Raw genomic sequence first — 18,923 nt, forward strand, 5'->3', positions numbered from 1 at the left:
GAAAATTCATATCATATAGATCATTCATAATTTTTGTTTAAACAAATCGAAATATTGAGACCCATCAAAATTAACGGTTTATGAGTTTTAATTGAATATTTTGATGGTCAAGTCTAACATGAACAAGTGGTTCATGTGGTGCATCATGCATAAGTCTCGGATAACATTATAACGAATACAAATTTTACAAAATCAACCGTTGGATTGAAAGATTATATCATATAGATAATCCGTAGAAATTTTTTGAAAATTAAAAATTATTTAATACGTTATTGATACCCAACAAAATTAATGATATTTAATAAAACTCATAGACCATTAATTTTGATGGATCTCAATAACATATAAAATGATTTTCAATTTTTCTAAAAATTTCTACGGATGATCTATATGATATAATCTTTCAATTCAATGGTCGATTTTGTAAAATTTGTATTAATTATAATGTTACTCGAGACTTGTCCATGATGCACTACATTAACCACTTTTTCATGTTAAAAAAAGTTTATTCTGATGGGTCTCTTGAATCCAAATGAGTGCATGTAGCAGCCCCAATGCCTCCCCTTTGTCGACCAGCCTTTCATCACTTCATGACCAGCCTTGGATAGACAATTGCTTCTTGCAACCATTGATGTTAATCCAAGGTACTTGCCGATTCCTAAAACAGCTTGAACCCCCCCCCCCCCCCCCCCCCCCCCCAACAAGTTAGCGATGGAATTTTTAAGACCATGTGGAACATTCCTACTGCCTCTAATTTTGGAAGGCTATAATAGCTTGATCTGATGCCTTTTCGTAGGTGAATAAAATGTTCTTCATCATATAAGCCTCGTTCTTTGTTGCTCTAAAAAAGAGAAAACAGTCATATGCAAATAACAAGTGAGAAATAATGTGGCCATTTCTGCATATTTTGGTCCCATGAATATCTCCTCTCGTTTCAGTTTGTCTGATAAGAGCTGAAAGGCCTTCCGCACATATAATGAATAGGTATGGAGACAAAGGGTCTTCTTGCCTCAATCCTCGACCCAGAATGATCGCACCAACAATCGCATTGTTGACAATAACTGAGTAATCCATAGATTCAACACACATCATAATCCAATTGACTCATTGTAAAGAGAATCCCATTTTAATCATGACATCTTTTAGGTCTCCCAATCAATATGATCATAAGCCCTAAGAATATATAGTTTGAGAGCAACATCTCCCAATTTACCACGAGTTTTGGATTTCAAAAAGTGCACCAATTCAATGGCTGCCATAACATCGTCAATGATAGATCGACCAGGAACAAAAGCTGGTTGATTGTTTGATATACATTTGTCAAGAATCTCTTTTAATCAATTAGCTAGAAAGCACATTCACCACCAATTTGTAAATAACATTACACAGAGCAATAGGTCTCCAATCCTTCATGTTTTTTTGTTCTTCACCCAGGCCCGGTTTTGGGCCAGGGCAACCAGGCCCCCAGCCCAAGACCACCAAAATATTGGGGCCTCAATTTTTTTTTAAGTCCATCATCTTAAATATTGGTTAAGTATGTCCTTTGGTGAAAAGTTTTCATGGAATGTTTAGTGGTCTAGTGGTCAGCGCATGACTTCTAATTGCCAATGTTCAGGGTGGTGAGTTCAAATCCCACCTGTGATAGTTTTTTATTTTAATTGATCAATTCATAATAAATATAGTTAATTTTAATTTAATATTATTTATAGTTCATATTGAATATGACAAAAACTGTTTCCTTTTATAAATAGAACTAGTGTGTATACCCGTGCGATGTTATCGCACAATCTTTTTTGAGATAAAAATAACAACTTGAATAACGATCTAGACATGCTTCAATAACTTCGGGCAGGAGTTGTCTCCAATGCAATTTTTATTGGATTCCCTCATGTGTTAATCTCTGCCCTCAATTGCTTTTTATTAGATGACCAACTTGTTGGAAAAAAAAAGTGGATGGTCAGGATTTCATGGAAGAAAAAATTAATGAAAGAGGATTCATTCCCGATAACTTCATACATTGGTAATTTTATGTCAATAAACTCTAGTAGAATTTTTGGGATACTTAGTAGAAAGACAATAGACACCATCAAACTACACACTTTTTTATTTCAAACTTCAGAGTTCAACTGATTTGCAAGTTAATTTCAACTAAGCTATTATATATATATATATATATATATATATATATATATATATATATATATATATATATATATATATATATATATATATATATATATATATATATATATATATATATATATATATATATATATATATATAGAAGAATATAAGAACTAAAACAAAATATTAGGAAAACCAATTTGTCGACTAACATCATAAATAACACACTCCATACTGATTATTGATTATATATATCAAAAGAGCCGATATCAGAAACAATCTAAAGCGAACAATTTGGATAAAACTTTTGATAAAACATTCTAAGGGGGGCATTCACCATAGAGGGAAAAAGGGTCAGATCAGAACCAAACATATACCAAACTTTAATAACATCTAAACAACTTATAGTATGAACAATTGAACATGAGAGGTTGATTACATCTCAGATGTTGTTAAATCAAGCATTTCAAATTAATTAATATTTACAATCTCATTTTGAAATAGATCTCACAACAATTATTACAAATATAACAGTAAGAAATTGAAATCATAAAACTTTTGAATTACAACACATTCATAAACTTACGGGGCTAAGATAAAAAAAACTCGTCAACTTAAAGGATACAAATATTCTACTGTTGCACATATTCTCAAATATCCTAGCATTACTATTTTCAAGCAAATATTTGAGAATGTGATGTTGAAAGAATAGTCACATGCCAGCACCATTCTTATTTCAAGCAAATATTTCGAAACCATACTTAATATGAAACCAACACCATTTTTATTTGCAATCATGTAGGCAATGTAGCAAGAAGAATACACGTCAGTGCAAGAATATCATGAATATTCCTTTACAATTTCAAAGGCATGATACCAAGTAAAAGTCAAATACTACAACTAAGTTTTAATTAGAGCTAGGTACCGCATTATTTGCAATATTTTGTCTGAATATCTTTAAAATAAAATTAAAATATTGTATCTTTCAACTATTTGTAAAGCATTAAATCTAACACTCAACAATTGTAACTCTGAGATCGAATAAGAACAATGTTCACCAAGGTCTGTAAAACAAAAACAAACTCAGAAATTTCCACATTTATTAGGACTATAAACCATATACTCTAATCACTGATAAAAGTTCAATAATTTCACAAAATATTAATTCAAAATGCATGTTACAACATAAGAATATGTTCTTATAAAATGATAGATTGATATAAAGAAAATACATACAAAAGTTATCTTTCTATCATCATAGACACAATTTTTAGACACTCTTTTAAATTTTTATAATACAATTTTTCACATGGGGTTGAGAGAATGTAAACTGAAAAGAAACTTACATTAGTCAATGTTATTTGTTAACTGTGAACGTCTGCAGAATTAAGCATATAGCTAATGCTTGTGAAAAAAATTAATTAACATAATGGAAAGAAGGGGGTTGGACTTCGCCATTAGTAACTAAAAACGACAGAAAAGTAATTAACAAACAAAATGGGGAGGAGAAAACGAAAGACAATAGAGACCACATCTACATTATAAAGTTTAGAGTTGCATGACAGGGAAACAAAGTAGGTTTTGCAAAAAACGAAAGGGGATGGATATGAAAATTTGAACTGGAAACAATGCACCTGAAACTGTTGGTTTTGCTTAATCTTCAATCTATGATATCACATGGCCTGGGATTTTAGAGAAGCATGCCATGAATGTTGCAGAAAAGAGAAGATATATACAATATACATGGTCTTTCTTTGGTTTGCAATGAAAAATAGGGGTTTCTGCATAGAAGAGACAAAAGAAAAAAGTGGTTTTGTTTGTGAGTTCTTGCATAGAAGATGAAGTGAATGAAGTTTTTCTCAGGAGTTAATGATAATTAATTTGTGTTAGTTGAGAATACCAAAGGTTTCCGTAAAACAAAAAACAGAGCATGAAGAGTTTTTTTTTTTTTTTTTATTTAAAAAAGAAAAGAAGATGAATGGTTTAAGAGGGTATAAGTCATTAGGCGGGATTTGTAGAAGTTTAGGCGCCTAAATATGTTTGCATTGTATTTTGTTTTAATATATTAAAAGATTACTCTATAGCTTACAAATAGATTTACTATTTTTTTTATAAAAAAAAAACTATATTTTGTTATTTCTTTGAAAATAAATAATTCATTTTTAAGATTAAGTTGCAATTTTTATTAAAAACACCATAAGTTTTTTTTACAAGTTTAAAAACACTATCATTTTTTTCAAGATGTATTTTGTTGTTATTGATTAGAATATGACATTTTTTATATTATTGATGTTGTTTTGATTATTGTTAAAAAAATTACTCTCTTTTAAAAATTGCATTTTTTTAAATAAAAAACATATTAATTTTACTAAATTTATTTTATTTTTAATAGGCTTCTTTATCCAATTTATCTGGGAGCTCCAAATTTATTGAGACGGCCATATGCTATTTTCAATTTAAATAGATGATGTTCTTTTAAAAAATATATATTTTGTTTTTTGAACAAAAAAAAATAATATCAGGGGTCCTTTTAATTATTTGTCCTGGACCTCCAGAATGTCGAAACAGGCCCTGTCTTCACCTTTAGGGATAAGAGCTAAGTAGCAGGGAAATGACATGTGGTGAGCCAAGAACAACATTCTTGGAAAATATCTTTAGTTCACAAATTCCATCGGGACCGGGACATTTATCAGCTTGCATGGAAAACATGGCTTCTTTGAATTCTTCAATGTGGAATGGGGCTGTGAGTCTCTCATTATCTGATTCAAGTATGGAGGGAATGATAGCACTAATCACAGGATCCCGAGTACTAGCTTGCTTTTGGAAAATATCAGTAAAATAATCTCTTGCCAAAACACACATACCAGACCATATCTTCCAAGTAGGGGATTTGGTTTACCTTTCTTCTAGAAGGAGCTGAGGCATGGAAGAAACAAGTGTTGAGATCTCCATCACGATACCAATGTGTCTTAGCTCATTGGCGCAAAAAAAAAAAAGATGTTCCTTAACCAGCAAATGTGTCATACGCTTAAGTAGAGCTTCAAAGTAGTTTGCATTAATCTCACCTCCTCGGTCATATGCTTGCAGCAATTTAACTCTGCAATCTTCAATGTCTTTTTTAAGTTGGTGACAATCAGACTTACTCCAATAAGATAAATCCTCTGCACATACCTCTAATCATTTGTCGACAAAATATCATTAAAATCACCAATGATGCACCACGGAAGCGGAGAGTTTTGGGAAAGGCTTCGAATGAAATTCCAAGTCTCTCGTCGTCTACTACCACCTGGATAGCCTTGTAAATCTCCACGTGCCCCTAATGGCATTTGCTATTTCAACATTAATATGATTTGACGAATAATTAGTGATACTACAAGTCTACAACAAAGCGATGAATGCCATAATAAGGCCACTCACCACCTCTTCCTTCTCTATCAACAGCAAAACAATTATCAAAACCTAACGAGTAACGTAATTCTTCAATTTTATTAAAGTGAATTTTGAAACTGCACTCAGGTTACCCAAGCCTCGACAGTTCCAACTAATAACTCATTTTCCTTGGTAGACCTGGTTAGATCCTACCGGTAAAAATTCTTCATATTGTAATTGGTACAAAGAAGAATAATAAGGTCGATGTTGGAAGGACCGAGGCAAGAATAAAGGTTGCAGCACAACAAGAAAGTCACAGATTATGATTATGAGAGAATAGAGAAACGAGACTCAGTAGAATGAAGGTTAAAACACCTCATAACATGGCTAATGAATAGCTAAACAACGTTTAGATTAGGAAACCTAGGAGAGAAAACCTTTGTTGTCTGAGGTTTCTCTCTGGTGCCAATTTGGGTGGACTAATTTAGCTTCTTCAAAACAAAATTATGGGATGACATCTGGACCTTCTGATCAAGATTGAACAGCATGAAACTTATTGACCGCATGATTTTTCAAATGAACAGAATTCTTATTAGGAAAAGCATTGTTAAAAGTAAGACTTACATTTTCAGTCCACTATTTTTACTCATTTACGAAATTGATCTCCTAATTTTAGTTCTTCCGTCAAATTTTTATACTTAAAAATGATAATTTAATATATTTTAAATTATGACATATAATATGTCCTATTTATTAGGTAATACAACAATACATTTGCAGTACTATTTATTGTTTAATGTATTGATAATTAAAGTAGTAGAACTAGAAGTAGTACGATATTACCAATTACGAAAAATTTAGTTGTAAACTTACGTTTGTCAACCACTAATAAAATTTGTATACCATCTTTATAAATATCCTTGAGAATGAGAGACCATATCAATGAAGAACGAATGAACATTTGTAGAGGGTGACAAAGATGATTGGGGAGAGAGAGTGAAAGTGCAGGCCATTAAAAATTAATTTCCTTAAGTGTCACTAAAATTGATTTTCCTTTGTACTGAATAGTTGGATGAGAAAATAGTTTAGGGACATTATATATAGTTGAATTGAATAGTTTATAGGTTAAATTGGAGTGGTAGTTTACGGACTAAATTAAAGGTATATTCTAATTTAGTCATTCATGTACACCATTTTAGTGAACCGTAATTTACATGCACGAGTAAAATTATAATAGTCATCTTTTACTAAAAAAGTGCTCAAAAGACACTCATTAACATTTTTCCTTTTATTTATCCTGAATTTCTGTAAAAGAAAAGTGGAGACTCATGAAGCCACTCTATAGTGGCCTACACCCTAGCCTATTGAAGCTCATGTCAGGTTAAACTATTGATAACACATAAAACGCACTATTATTTTTGTTTGATTCACACATGTTTTAGTGTCTATTGTTTTTAGATTTTATGCTTTTATGCTGATATTTTGTTGTGTTTCAGGTAATTGTAATACGAAGGTCGCTGTGGAAAAATGGCGAAAACGAGAACAAAAAATGCATTTTGAATTGTCATGACGGACTCACCGCTAGCATGATGGTAGATATTTTCTCTTTAGGCCCCCGTGATTTTTTTTACCCTCGAAAATCCAATTTTACTCTTGGAAAAATTTCAATTCGTAGAAACCGGAGTTTTTTCTAGTTCAAATTCAAAACAAATCGATAAACAGAAGCCGAAATTTTTCTGGTTCAACTTTAAAAGGTTAAGATGTTCGCTGCATGGAATCCAGTAGAATTCCCACATGAGAGAACCCTTTCCCTACAAATTTTGACCTATTAAATTCAATTTAATCCAAGCAATTTTTTTGCAGATTACATATTCCAATCTCTTTCATTATTTTATTGTTTTAATTTTTTCATTGCATGTTTTATCCAATTATGTATACCGTGCTACTGTTCCAGATTATTATTTTTTTGACTAAACTGTTCCAGATTATTAATTGCTTTATTTTTAACAGTAATACTATGCCAGGCTAAATTAGTTGAGTCCGGAAAGAGTAAAATTAGTATCTAACTATAGAAAAATTCAGAAATTAATTCTAAACACAGCGAAAACACTTTTTAGTTTGGAAAAATCTAGTTTTCAAAAAGGTGATGTTAAGATTATAAGCATACACGCGAAAGTGGCATTTATAGGCTGGCACATGTCACTCAAAAGCAGACGACTGTGTTTGGATTTTCAAAGAAATAGGAAAAAGAGAAATAATGAAGAGAAAAATAAAAAAGAGAAATAAGAGAGAAATTGAGTGAAAATTTTATATTGTTTGAATTAATAAAAATAGATAAGATGATGAATAGAAATATGGATAGAGAGAAATTAATAAAAATGAAAAGGACAAATTTATCCTTTATATTTAATATTCAAATAAAGTTAAATGTTAAAACTCGACAAAAATAAGGAGAAAGACATTGTGAAAAACTGGATCTCTCCACTCATTCAAATCACAAATCTCATTTATTAGGAAGAGATTTTTTCTACTAAAAGCAGTCATTGTACACGCAAAAGCGGGGGGTCTTTAATTTAAGCATTTTGCACAAGAAAATATTTGCTCTATATATTATATATTAAAAGAAATGGCTTTGTAAGTACCAATGGTCGATGCAAATTACATTTCGATCTCTCGCTTATTAAAAGTAATTAAAAACAAGTTAATGATACTTAACATTTGTCTATGTGGGATCGATAATCATTTATACTAAACCATATTTTTCGTGCACTTGCGGACCTATCAACTATTTTTTTAAATAGAGCTGGATAAGACATTTTTAGAAGTCTAGTTAAAAAACCAAGTTACATGTCATAAAAAGAGCCTTTTAAAGCCTATTAGACCAGCCTACTTAAATAAATATGAATAATAGTTTTATTATTTTTATTCTTATATAAAAAAAATTTATACTTTTAATTAAATTATCAATTTAATAACTTTTTCAATAATCTAATTTTATCATCTATATTAAAGTTTGGCATATGTAAATATATAATTAAAAATTAGAATTAAAATATGATATCATATCATATATATAATCATACCCTCTAAAAGGTCATGTTAAAGAGTTTAATTTCAATAGTTTATTAATTCATCGGTTGATTTAAACAGATATAATGACTTTTTTAAAATATATTCACATAAAATAGACTTTTAAGCACAAGTCATGTTACACTTTCAAAAAGTCAAATTCAAACTTAAAAAATAAACCCTTATAGTTTTTTTTTTTTTTGAATGGCTAAAAGTTTATTAAACCACAAATCCAGGCACAAGAAGAGTCAAGACAAAGGAAAGCAAAACAAAAATACAAACATGGAGCAAGACCTAGCACTACAATGAGCATAGTCGGCAAACCCCTTTAACCAAAGGAAAGGAAAAAAACTCCTACTAAAACAAAACATAGCAAGACTATGGATTAGACACACGTGTTTGTTTAGGTAGATTTACAAAAGAGAGAAATAAGAAAGAGTGATAGCAAAAAAATTGGTTATTTCTATAGTTTGGATAAGGAGAGATATATGAAAAGAGAGAAATATAATGGTTATTAACCATAAAAAAAGTTCACTGCGAAATGTGTCAAGAAGTGAAAATAAACAATTTTACAATAATATCCTCATTCAACTAGTTTATTCCATTCCAGAAAGTGAAATACAAATGTCATAGAAAACCAAATATATAAAGTACATGAGTGGCCACCCAAAATCAAAAAATTCATTGGGCCGCAGTTAAACCGATACCAGAAAGAAACTATGAATTGGTCTCCAGCCTCTATAGGAGAACCAACATACTTGCACTATTAAGTAGACGGAACAGGCCAACAAAAACAAGCGCCAATTCCAGTAAGAGGGAGATTCTGTTAACAGAAAACCCCTAACTTTTACCTACACACCTACTCCTTCAGGTTTAGACATGTTCATAAAGCATTAGCAAATTTAGACTATGGAAGCTTCCCACCTATGTGTGTCACTATACACTATTCTACAATGGAGATAAGTCCATTCCATTAAGAGAGTTGTCCGACAGATTTACCACATCAAATATTTAGTCCCAAACTCAATCTGTCCGTTCAAAACTACTAACTTACACAAAATAGGAGCTCATGTACAACCTCACTCCAAAATCAAGAGGGCCGTCATCACCACCAACAGCATGAAGTGCAACTGGAATTGTCGAAAGAAGGTGCACAGTGAGTGGAAAAAACGCAGGCTCAATTGCAGATTGGGATATGTGCTGCTTGTCCATGTTAGATACAATAGCATCCACTTCCATTGCATCATTTTGTTTAGAATTATCCGTTGTAACTTTCAGGTCATATGGACAAGCAAGCAACACAGAGTCTGACAATGATCTCCATTTGTTAGCGCCACCCCTCCTAGATGCACGTTTATTAGGAGATATGCTAAGCACCAATGTGGATGTTGCCTCAAGCCACTCTGCAGTTAAACCATCAACTTCATCATAATATATGCGTCTCTCAACCTGAGCAAGAAAGGAAGGAACAAAAATCATATAAAATGAAACAAAGCATTTGTAACAGAAAAGCACAATATACCATCTAAGTTAAATTATACAAAACCTTGTATTATGATGGTATTTCTGGTTAATGAAGCACAAAAATAAAATTCAGAATACGCTAATTCCATATTTACACCTAAGGGGTATCTGAACCAATATAAATGCCAAAACATGGCTAGGTTTCTTTGGTTTCTCCAAGATACAAACTGCCTTTTATTTTATTTTTCTAAACAGCAAAGGAACCTAACATGCAACTAAACAGAATAAATGTTTCTACAATTAACAACTGAGGGGATATGAAAATAATAAAGATAATCATCTGATACGTCAAAAAGAAAAGAAAAAAAAGATAATCATCTGATGATAGAAAATGAATAAATTACAAACAATTTGTACTTATCAAATTTGCACAAAACCTGTTAAAAAAATGAACTCTAATAATTGTTATTATTGACTAAGAAAAATTATAAGACAGCAATAAATACAAGTATGCAACTGTTTAAAGTAAATACAAGTATACAACACCAATCGTTAGTTGGTTCAGTGGTGATTGACGCTGAACTTGGTAGGGAGGACCGCGGTTCGATCCCCCACAACTACGATCGGGAGGGGGATGGAACCACTTGATGCCAGAACTAACCCCCAAACAAGATTCAACTGGTGGTGAAAACAAAAAAAATAAAAATAAATACAAGTATACAACTGTTTAAGCATTTCTTATTCCAAAAATATTACTCCAAACGACTTAAAGGAACAGCTCAATTGTTGAAGAGACACTGACATCTATACACTATACACAAATCCAAACGATATAGAGTCAAAAGTTACTTACCGCTAGCTTTTGAATATAAATTGACATAAACTTTGGGCCTAGTCCCAATATTCTCGCTTCTGATAATATGACCTGCAGAGAATAGATGAGCATATTTTAAGCAAAGAAATGTATAACCAACCCTAGGGCTAAAACATGATAAGAACAAAAAAAAATTCTCAATCAGCTATGAAAATGTTGCAAATATAACAAAAATTACTTCATTCACCAAAGAACAAGTATATCAAATAGTGCAGATCAATACATCAGATAACCATAATATATTAGCTGGTAGGATACCATCGCTCGAGAAATACAGCTACTATATTCATAATTAACATTAGCTGGTTCCATGCATATGAAAGGACACCTAATCCATTTTAAACATAGAACAAAATTGAAGCCAAAATTTATGCGTATTTAATGATTAAAAGTATATTACATTAAAAATAGCATACAGCCAAATCTTGTTTTCAGCTGCAATCAGTTTCACTGATAGTTTTTTTACCAAAAACCAAATAATCTAAAAACATAAAAGCGCAAGAACACAAATCAAAAAAATGATCAGAAAAGTTGTACCTTCTGCTGCTTCAGGAGAAACCATATGTAAAGCCTCTCACAGGCATCCTTAACATTTCTACTAGCTCGCTTTCTCTCATTGCAATGGGCAGCAATAACTGCAAGCGTTTCAGCACTTGGAACCCTATGCTTCAAAGCTGCAGCTGATAAAGCTTCCATGCCTTCAACAGACTCTGCAGCTTTTTTATCAAAGTTGGTGCCTGTGAAACATCTTTTTTTCGCTCCCACTTCCTTTCCAACCTGCTTCAAATATATTTCCTCGGCTTCTATCGTGGCAAGTAGGGTGCGATGAACAACAATATCTGGATATCGACGTAAAGGTGATGTAAAATGAGTGTATAGAGGGACAGCTAGTGCATAATGACCCCATTCATGTTCATTATCCTTAAAATCACCACTACAGAAGTAAGACGCCAACTGCATTGGCCTTGTAGCATAGGAAATAAATATATCATAAAGCACAGGGTCATCCTTGAGCGTTTTCTTTATCTTCTCTAAGGACCGATGGATATGACCAGATGAAGAAGTGTCTAAATTTAAACCATGCTTCTGACAAAATGCTGTACACTCTCTCAGCTTCTGCATATTAGGTTCAGGATGCCTCCGCAATAGTGCAACATCAGGATAAGCTTTACATATTACTTCGGCTGCTGTTGTATTGGCCAAAAGCATATATTCCTCGATAAGAAAGTTAGATTCTTTCTGTTCAGAAAACGTACTATCATATGGAATGCCATTTTCATCAAACAGGATAACAATTTTAGGGTTATCAAGCCGCAAAGCCCCTCCAGTAAATCTCTTGTATTTCAAAACTTTTGAAATTTCATAGAGACTCTTCAAAGAAGTAATAACATCAGACCAATCAAAATGGCCATGCACTTTAGGATAGTCATCTTCATGAAAAGTTGAACTCTCTAAATCAAAATCCCTGTCAATGATGTCCTGAGCATGTTCGTATGAAAGCTTGCAACAAGATTGAATAACAGTACGACCAATCCAACGATCTACAACATCCCCATCAACATTTAGATCTAGGAGCATGGAAAATGCAAGTCGATCCACTCCAGGATTAAGTGATCCAATGTTTTCTGAGATTAATGCAGGCAACATTGGCAACTTCTTTTGCAACATATAAACACTTGTTGACCTAAACTTTGCCTCCCTATCTAAAGCTGTGTCTGGTAGAACAAAGTATGATGCATCAGTAATATGGATGCCTACTCTATAATTTCCATTAGGCAACTTCTCAATTGACAGTGCATCATCCAGATCAGTTGCAGTTGAAGGATCAATAGTAAATATGCACAAATTTCTAAGATCAGTTCGATTTTGTAATTCCTTTAATGGTAACTCCCAAGGAACATGTGGCAAGCAGGACAGAGCTTCAGGTGAAAATTCAGACGTACAGATTGCATTCTGAAACAAAATAGCATCTAGTTGGGGCTGAATTTCACTGCCTCGCCCAAAAATATGCAAGATGTGTCCCTCAGGAAAAGGACTTTCTTCAAACCAATCATCAATTTGTGCAGCAACCAGATCCATTTCAATTGCTCCATCTCCACTTTTCAGCCTTTTAGCAATGCTCTCTGGTAACTCTCTGACCAGAAGTATTATGTTAGGAAACTTTGGATCAATTGGTCTCAGATGGATATATTCATTCTCAGACACCAAATTCTTATTCTTTCTTGCATCTTTCTTGTTTGTGTCCCTGAAGAAAACCCATTGCTTCACATTAAGATGGCCGATAATACATTCTCGGCGTGGAGACCTCTCAATAACAGCAATGACCCTACCAGTTGGCCTTTTAGAAGGGAAAGAATTAACCAACAAACACAACTTCTCCACTGCATTCATAACTTCACTCTGTCCGCTACGAGAATTAATCTTTAAGGAAGCAGATGCATCATAGTGAAGATCATCATTGTTATCACAGCCGGTTAGTCCAATTAAACTTAAATGGTTAGGCAAACCTTGTGTAGTATTATTCTCATAAATGTATCTTTTTTCAAGACATGGATAAGATTCCCCCTTGCTTTGAGCAGGACAGCTTCTGTTTCCTTCACCATTGTTATCTCCCACAACATTATCTTCCACAAGGTTACTACAACCCTCCAGTACTGCAGTATTGTTGTTGGTCACATTTGGTCCTTTCATTTTTGTCCACAATGGCAAAGGATCAAGCTTAATTGCAACCATATCGCCTTCCACCTACACAGAACAATCATCAGATGTACATCCTCCAGCTATATACATACCACAATGGCACATTTCTGTTATGTGGTATCAGTTATGAAAGAAGCACAGCATTCCCATCTAAAAACCATGCCAACGAGAAATGAAAAAACTTCCATTGTAAATGAGAAAAATAAACAATAAAACACTGTACACTAACAACAAAAATTATGTATTGCCATAGAACTCTTAAGAATTAATTTTGTCAAGCCATAAGGAGAAAAAACATACACATAAAAATAAAATTAAAAAAAAAAGAAAGAGATGAACACAACCCAGCATATGCTACAATAATTAAATCTGATCAATTCCGTCCCTATCCCTAAAACCAAAAAATAACTTACACAAGCAAAAACACCATAGATGAAGATAACCAGGCATATGCTAGGTTGGTAATTTCATTTATTTATACATCCATAAATACATAGAATGCATACAACAAACAATAATGAATGGACATGAGACTAACATGAAAATGCACTTGAAAAGGCTATATATATTTTTAATGATTTGTATTATATATAACTTGAAAGCAAAAAACATGCAGTTCAACTGCTATAATCAACAGACACCAAAAGTAGAAGCGTATGTCCAGACTTACAGCTCTATTCTGGGCTGGAGCCCCACCAATGAGAATATCTGTTGGCACTCCATCAATTTTGCAGTAGGCCTACATGTATATATACAGCAAAATTTTAATCACCTTAGCAAAACACCATATGCGCCAGCAAGTTATGAGCTGTATCTTAGATTACCCATCCGCACCCAAATAAAACCCAAAATCAAAAATATGATAGATGTCAGAAACCTCAAGTTTATTGTGAGCATTGACACGAAAGACAGCTTTGAAAACATCACCCCTCTGCAAATCAAAAGAAATCAACCAAATGTCAACATGAAAAAGACAACATTTCATATTTTCAGTACATGTGTTTTTGCATCTGAATATGAAATTAGAACGTTACTAACCTCCAATGCCTTCTCAACAGCCTCAACAGGCCAATGTGGACTAAAAAAATTTCGCTGGCCAGAAAGTCCAATTTGATTGTAAGGGGAAGAGTCATTCTTTTTATATGTTGTTGACGATCCTAAGCAACCAATGGGTTCTGAAAATGGTTTTGAAACAATTCCTCCTTCATGTACTCCTTGATCATGAAGAGACATGACAGGCATCGAAATGGATTCAACACTTGGTGCTTTGGATAATTCTTGCTCATTAGAGGGGAAAACAATAACACCCTGTTGCTTCAGTGAATTGCTAAAGGATCCAGATGATTGAGTGGGTGTTCCATTTTTCCCCGAGCATTCAACGGACACCCCAATGGCCTCATTTACTTCAGTTACTAACCCTACAGGGAAACAATGTCAATGAGGATCGGTGAAGACAAAAAATGAACAGCGAGGCTCTCAGCATTCATTGCATAAATTGAAAAATATCAATATTTGTTCAACCATTTCATAAATAATACTCCATGTTTCAATTGTCAAATTGAAAAGGACAGAAAATTCATCACAGTGGAAAGCAAAATTTCAGTACTCGTATTAAAGTATAGTATCTACCTATGAAGCACCGACACTTCAGATTCAAGGCATCTGGCACTGTAGTTTCATAGGTATCATCTACTTACCAGGTCCTTGTCTGTGTGATTGTTTCATAGGTATCATATACTCTGTAGCACCAACACTTCTTATGTGGAAGGTAACATGTCGGTGTCCGACACTGACACTTGCGATTGCTTCAAATTAATTTCATTTTACTGTTTCAAAATTTTGTTGATGTATCTTCATAGATCATCTACTTCTTGGAAAGTTAACACTCTAACTAGATAGTTCACTCCAATTCTTATCTCAATGAAACGGGAAAATAAATAACTACATGGCAGATTGTAGCAATACATTATACATATTCCTAATGCACTTCAAAATTTTCCACATTAACTAAACGATATCCAACAGTAACAAAAAAGCTAGTGAATCCAACAAGGATCTATTCTAACATTAATCAGGAACAAAAAGCTCCATCCTTTTTTCTCAAGAAACGAAAAATCACTTTCCCTAAGAAGTTTTAAGTTGCTATAATAGAAAAAAATGACCCTAATTCAACAATGACAATAAACAATGTTATCATAATAATCCATAATATGATTGAAAAGGCTATTGTACCTGAAGATGAAGGAGGATTCTGCTTGTTCCGACGATTAGATCGACGCCTCTTCTTCTTATCTTTTTCCCCATCATCAAACCTTTCAGCTACCATGGATCCTTCAACCGTAGATTTCATAATTCTCCGAAAATTTTACAAAGAAGAAATCAAGAAACGAGAAAACTAGGTTAGAAACCCGGAATCTTCCGATTAGTAGAAAAAATAATGTAATTCGGAAGAACCAGGTTTATGAAATAGATAATGGAAAAGTGTGAAAGAAAATTTGTATTTATAAAGAAAAATTGGAGGAGAAGGGAATGAGAAAATAAAATAAGAAAGAAAAAGAGAAGATTAAAAGAGGGTTTAAGAATAATAATAAAAGAGAGTGGAAAAAACGAGGAGTTTGTAGGGGGGAGGGAGGTGAGGTGGGTATGATGAGGTTGAAAACGACGCTATGATTGGTCGGCGGGGACAATGGGCGCCGACTCTTCTCTCTCTTTCAACCTTTTTTCTTTCCAAATCTTTTCCACTTCTATTCTTTTCTTTATTTTTCTTTCTAGCTTTCCTTCTTCCTACTCCACTTCAACCTCACACTTTTTATTTCTCATTATTTAATTTTTTTTTTATCAAATTATCTTTATTCAATTATCAAATTCTCTTTATTTAATTTTGGGTTAAGAAAGTTTTTTCTCTCTAGGGATCTATTTGGTAAGATTAAGCTATAAACTTAGCTAAGTTAGTTGATAGCTGAAAAGCTAGCTTATATAGTTGATAACTGAAAAGTTAGGCTTTGTTTGGTAAAAAATAGCGGATTGCTGATAAGTTAGCTTATAGCGGATGAACTTATAGCGAATAAGCTAGTCGATTGAATTTGTAGTGTTTCGTAAAATTAGCGGTTTAACTAGCTTATAAGAGTGAAATGACATAAAAAAAATTGTTTAATTAATATTTAATTTTTTTCAAGTAAGAGATAGGGGTAAAATTGGAAGAAAAAATGATAAGTTATAAGTTCATAAGCTACTTAAAATAGTGTTTGAAAAATAAGCTATAAACTAGTAAAATAAGTTATAAGTTTGTTTTTAAAAACTATTACCAAACATAGCTTTTAGCTTATAAGCTAAAAGTTATAAGTTATAAGCTACCTTATTGGCCCTGCCAAACATATCCTTAGTTGATTTAACTTGTAGCGTTTGATAAAATTCGCTTTGTAAAAAAAATGATTGATAAATATAAATGACATATATAAGTACATCTATGTTTAATTTCATTTTTAAAAATTATATTTATAAACATTTTTAAATATAATTTATTTTAAATATTTAATTTATTTAAGATTAAAGTTTGAAAATTATAAATGTGATATGTGAATTTAATTGAGATTTATTTAACTAAAATTGTTTAACTTTAGTATCATTTTTAATATTTTTATTTTTTAATAGAAAATTATATCGTTTTATTTAAAATGGTAAATATACAAAATGAAAAACAATAAATATTGATGTGCATTCAACAAAAGGATTTCGTTGAAAAAATATTTCAACAAGAGCAAGCAAGTGTGGTTACGTACTGTTTCTAAAAGAAATAACGTCGGTAGTTTATTTTCTGAAAAAGAATAAAAATTATTAAAACTAATATAATAAGGATAAAAATAAAAAAAAAATTAAAAAGTTATAAGTTATATGGGTGTGTTTGATTTGTTAAAGAGTAAGTACTGGACAGAACAGTACAAGACAGAACAGCACAACACATGACAGAACAACACAGAACAAACTTTTGGGATATTGAACATTTTTTTGTCTTATACGATATTTTGTTAATAAAATAGTATTTTGGCATTTTAGACAACTTGTACTGCGGACAAAAAGTTGTGCTGTGGTTTAGTGAGGTACAAAAAATTCTGTTTTTGTCATGTACATTGCTTCCCAGTTTGTCCAGTTTCTGAAACAATTTTACAATCAAACACAGTACAACTACAGTTGTCCTGTCCAGTCCCTTATTTTTTAGCGAATCAAACGGACCCTATAATCTCAAACGCTACTTGAAATGACATCCTAACAAATGATATAAGTTAATTAGAGAAGCTTATTATACCAAACACGTCTAACAATCTTATAAGTTTGTCCAATAAGCTATAAGCTAACTTTTTGGCCTTACCAAACACACCCTGGATACACTAGTACTGGTATAACAATAACAAAAAAGTTACGTCACTTGGTTTTTTGTTTACGATAAAGCTAATGATTGAACTTATGATATCTAGTATATTATTCAAACTCTTCACCATTAGATCAAATCTACTGACTTTCTGTCATTTGATTTATGTTTTTAAGTCAACTCATACTTTCATATTTTTTGTAATGAGTTTTATATTCATGTTTATAATTTTATGAAGACAAAATTACATCAGATGTCATTTATCTTATTTATTTGTAACAATTTAGTCATTTATCTTTTCTTTTTCTCATTTAGATAATTTATCTTTTGTATTACCTACTTATAAACCCTTTTTACTATTTTTTTATTTAAAAAATGCTGAAACTTTGTTTTATATATTTTTTTTTTATTTTTTTACAATAAAAATTAATTTATAATTTTTTTTATTAAAATTCACCAAATCCTGATTTAGATTAATATTATTCGTCATCTTCATCAATATCATCATATCTTCATCTTCTTCCTTAAAGTGAAAATTTCAGTTGTTGCGAATAGAGTTGTAAAAATGGGTCGGGCTATCAGGTCAGCCCATCAGCCCTATACTTTCACATAGATCGGGCTTCAACAAAAGTGGGTCGGGCCTTATTGAGATGGGCTAAACGGGTCGGGCTTTTCCATGGATTTTGTTTCTATTTTTATGCATAGATTCATATATAATCTTTTTTTATTATTTTTTTCGTTTTATTGTTATTATTTCTATTTTGATCCTATATATAATCTGTTTTATTCATATTTTTAAGCATATCATCTTTTTATTGTATTTATCTTATATTCTTTCTATATTTTTTTAATTTTTTTTTAGTCAAATTACAATGAATGATATAAAACTTGGAATATGGTTATTTTAAGCATATAATCTTTTTATTGTATTTATTTTATATTTTTTTTAGTTAAATT

General features: G+C 31.9%; 1 protein-coding gene across 2 annotated transcripts; it reads right to left on the reverse strand.

Moving 5' to 3' along the window:
- Nucleotides 1-9,145: 9,145 nt before the first annotated feature.
- LOC123907822 (DIS3-like exonuclease 2) lies at nucleotides 9,146-16,404 on the reverse strand. 2 transcript variants are annotated; one of them, XM_045958206.1, is made up of 7 exons: nucleotides 15,833-16,404; nucleotides 14,639-15,018; nucleotides 14,478-14,531; nucleotides 14,271-14,339; nucleotides 11,438-13,645; nucleotides 10,880-10,951; nucleotides 9,146-10,011 (listed from the first exon to the last, which is right to left on the reverse strand). In XM_045958206.1, the coding sequence occupies exons 1-7, from the start codon at nucleotides 15,948-15,950 to the stop codon at nucleotides 9,613-9,615; spliced, it is 3,300 nt and encodes a 1,099-aa protein (XP_045814162.1). In that variant the 5' UTR covers nucleotides 15,951-16,404; the 3' UTR covers nucleotides 9,146-9,612. The 2 variants fall into 2 exon arrangements, with proteins under 2 accessions (XP_045814162.1, XP_045814163.1); XM_045958207.1 differs by lacking the exons at nucleotides 14,478-14,531; nucleotides 14,639-15,018; nucleotides 15,833-16,404 and having other exon boundaries at nucleotides 11,438-13,750; nucleotides 14,271-14,337.
- Nucleotides 16,405-18,923: the final 2,519 nt, after the last annotated feature.

The sequence above is a fragment of the Trifolium pratense genome, linkage group LG2, assembly GCF_020283565.1.
Source record: "Trifolium pratense cultivar HEN17-A07 linkage group LG2, ARS_RC_1.1, whole genome shotgun sequence".
Lineage (NCBI taxonomy): Eukaryota > Viridiplantae > Streptophyta > Magnoliopsida > Fabales > Fabaceae > Trifolium > Trifolium pratense.

Excerpts from the sequence above, each read along its gene's own strand:
- LOC123907822 (XM_045958206.1), bottom strand. The coding sequence starts at position 15,950 with ATGAAATCTACGGTTGAAGGATCCATGGTAGCTGAAAGGTTTGATGAT. Across the intron at positions 15,019-15,832 it reads GAATCCTCCTTCATCTTCAG|GGTTAGTAACTGAAGTAAAT; the intron begins GTACAATAGCCT and ends GTTTCCCTGTAG. Across the intron at positions 10,012-10,879 it reads TTTATATTCAAAAGCTAGCG|GTTGAGAGACGCATATATTA; the intron begins GTAAGTAACTTT and ends TTTCTTGCTCAG.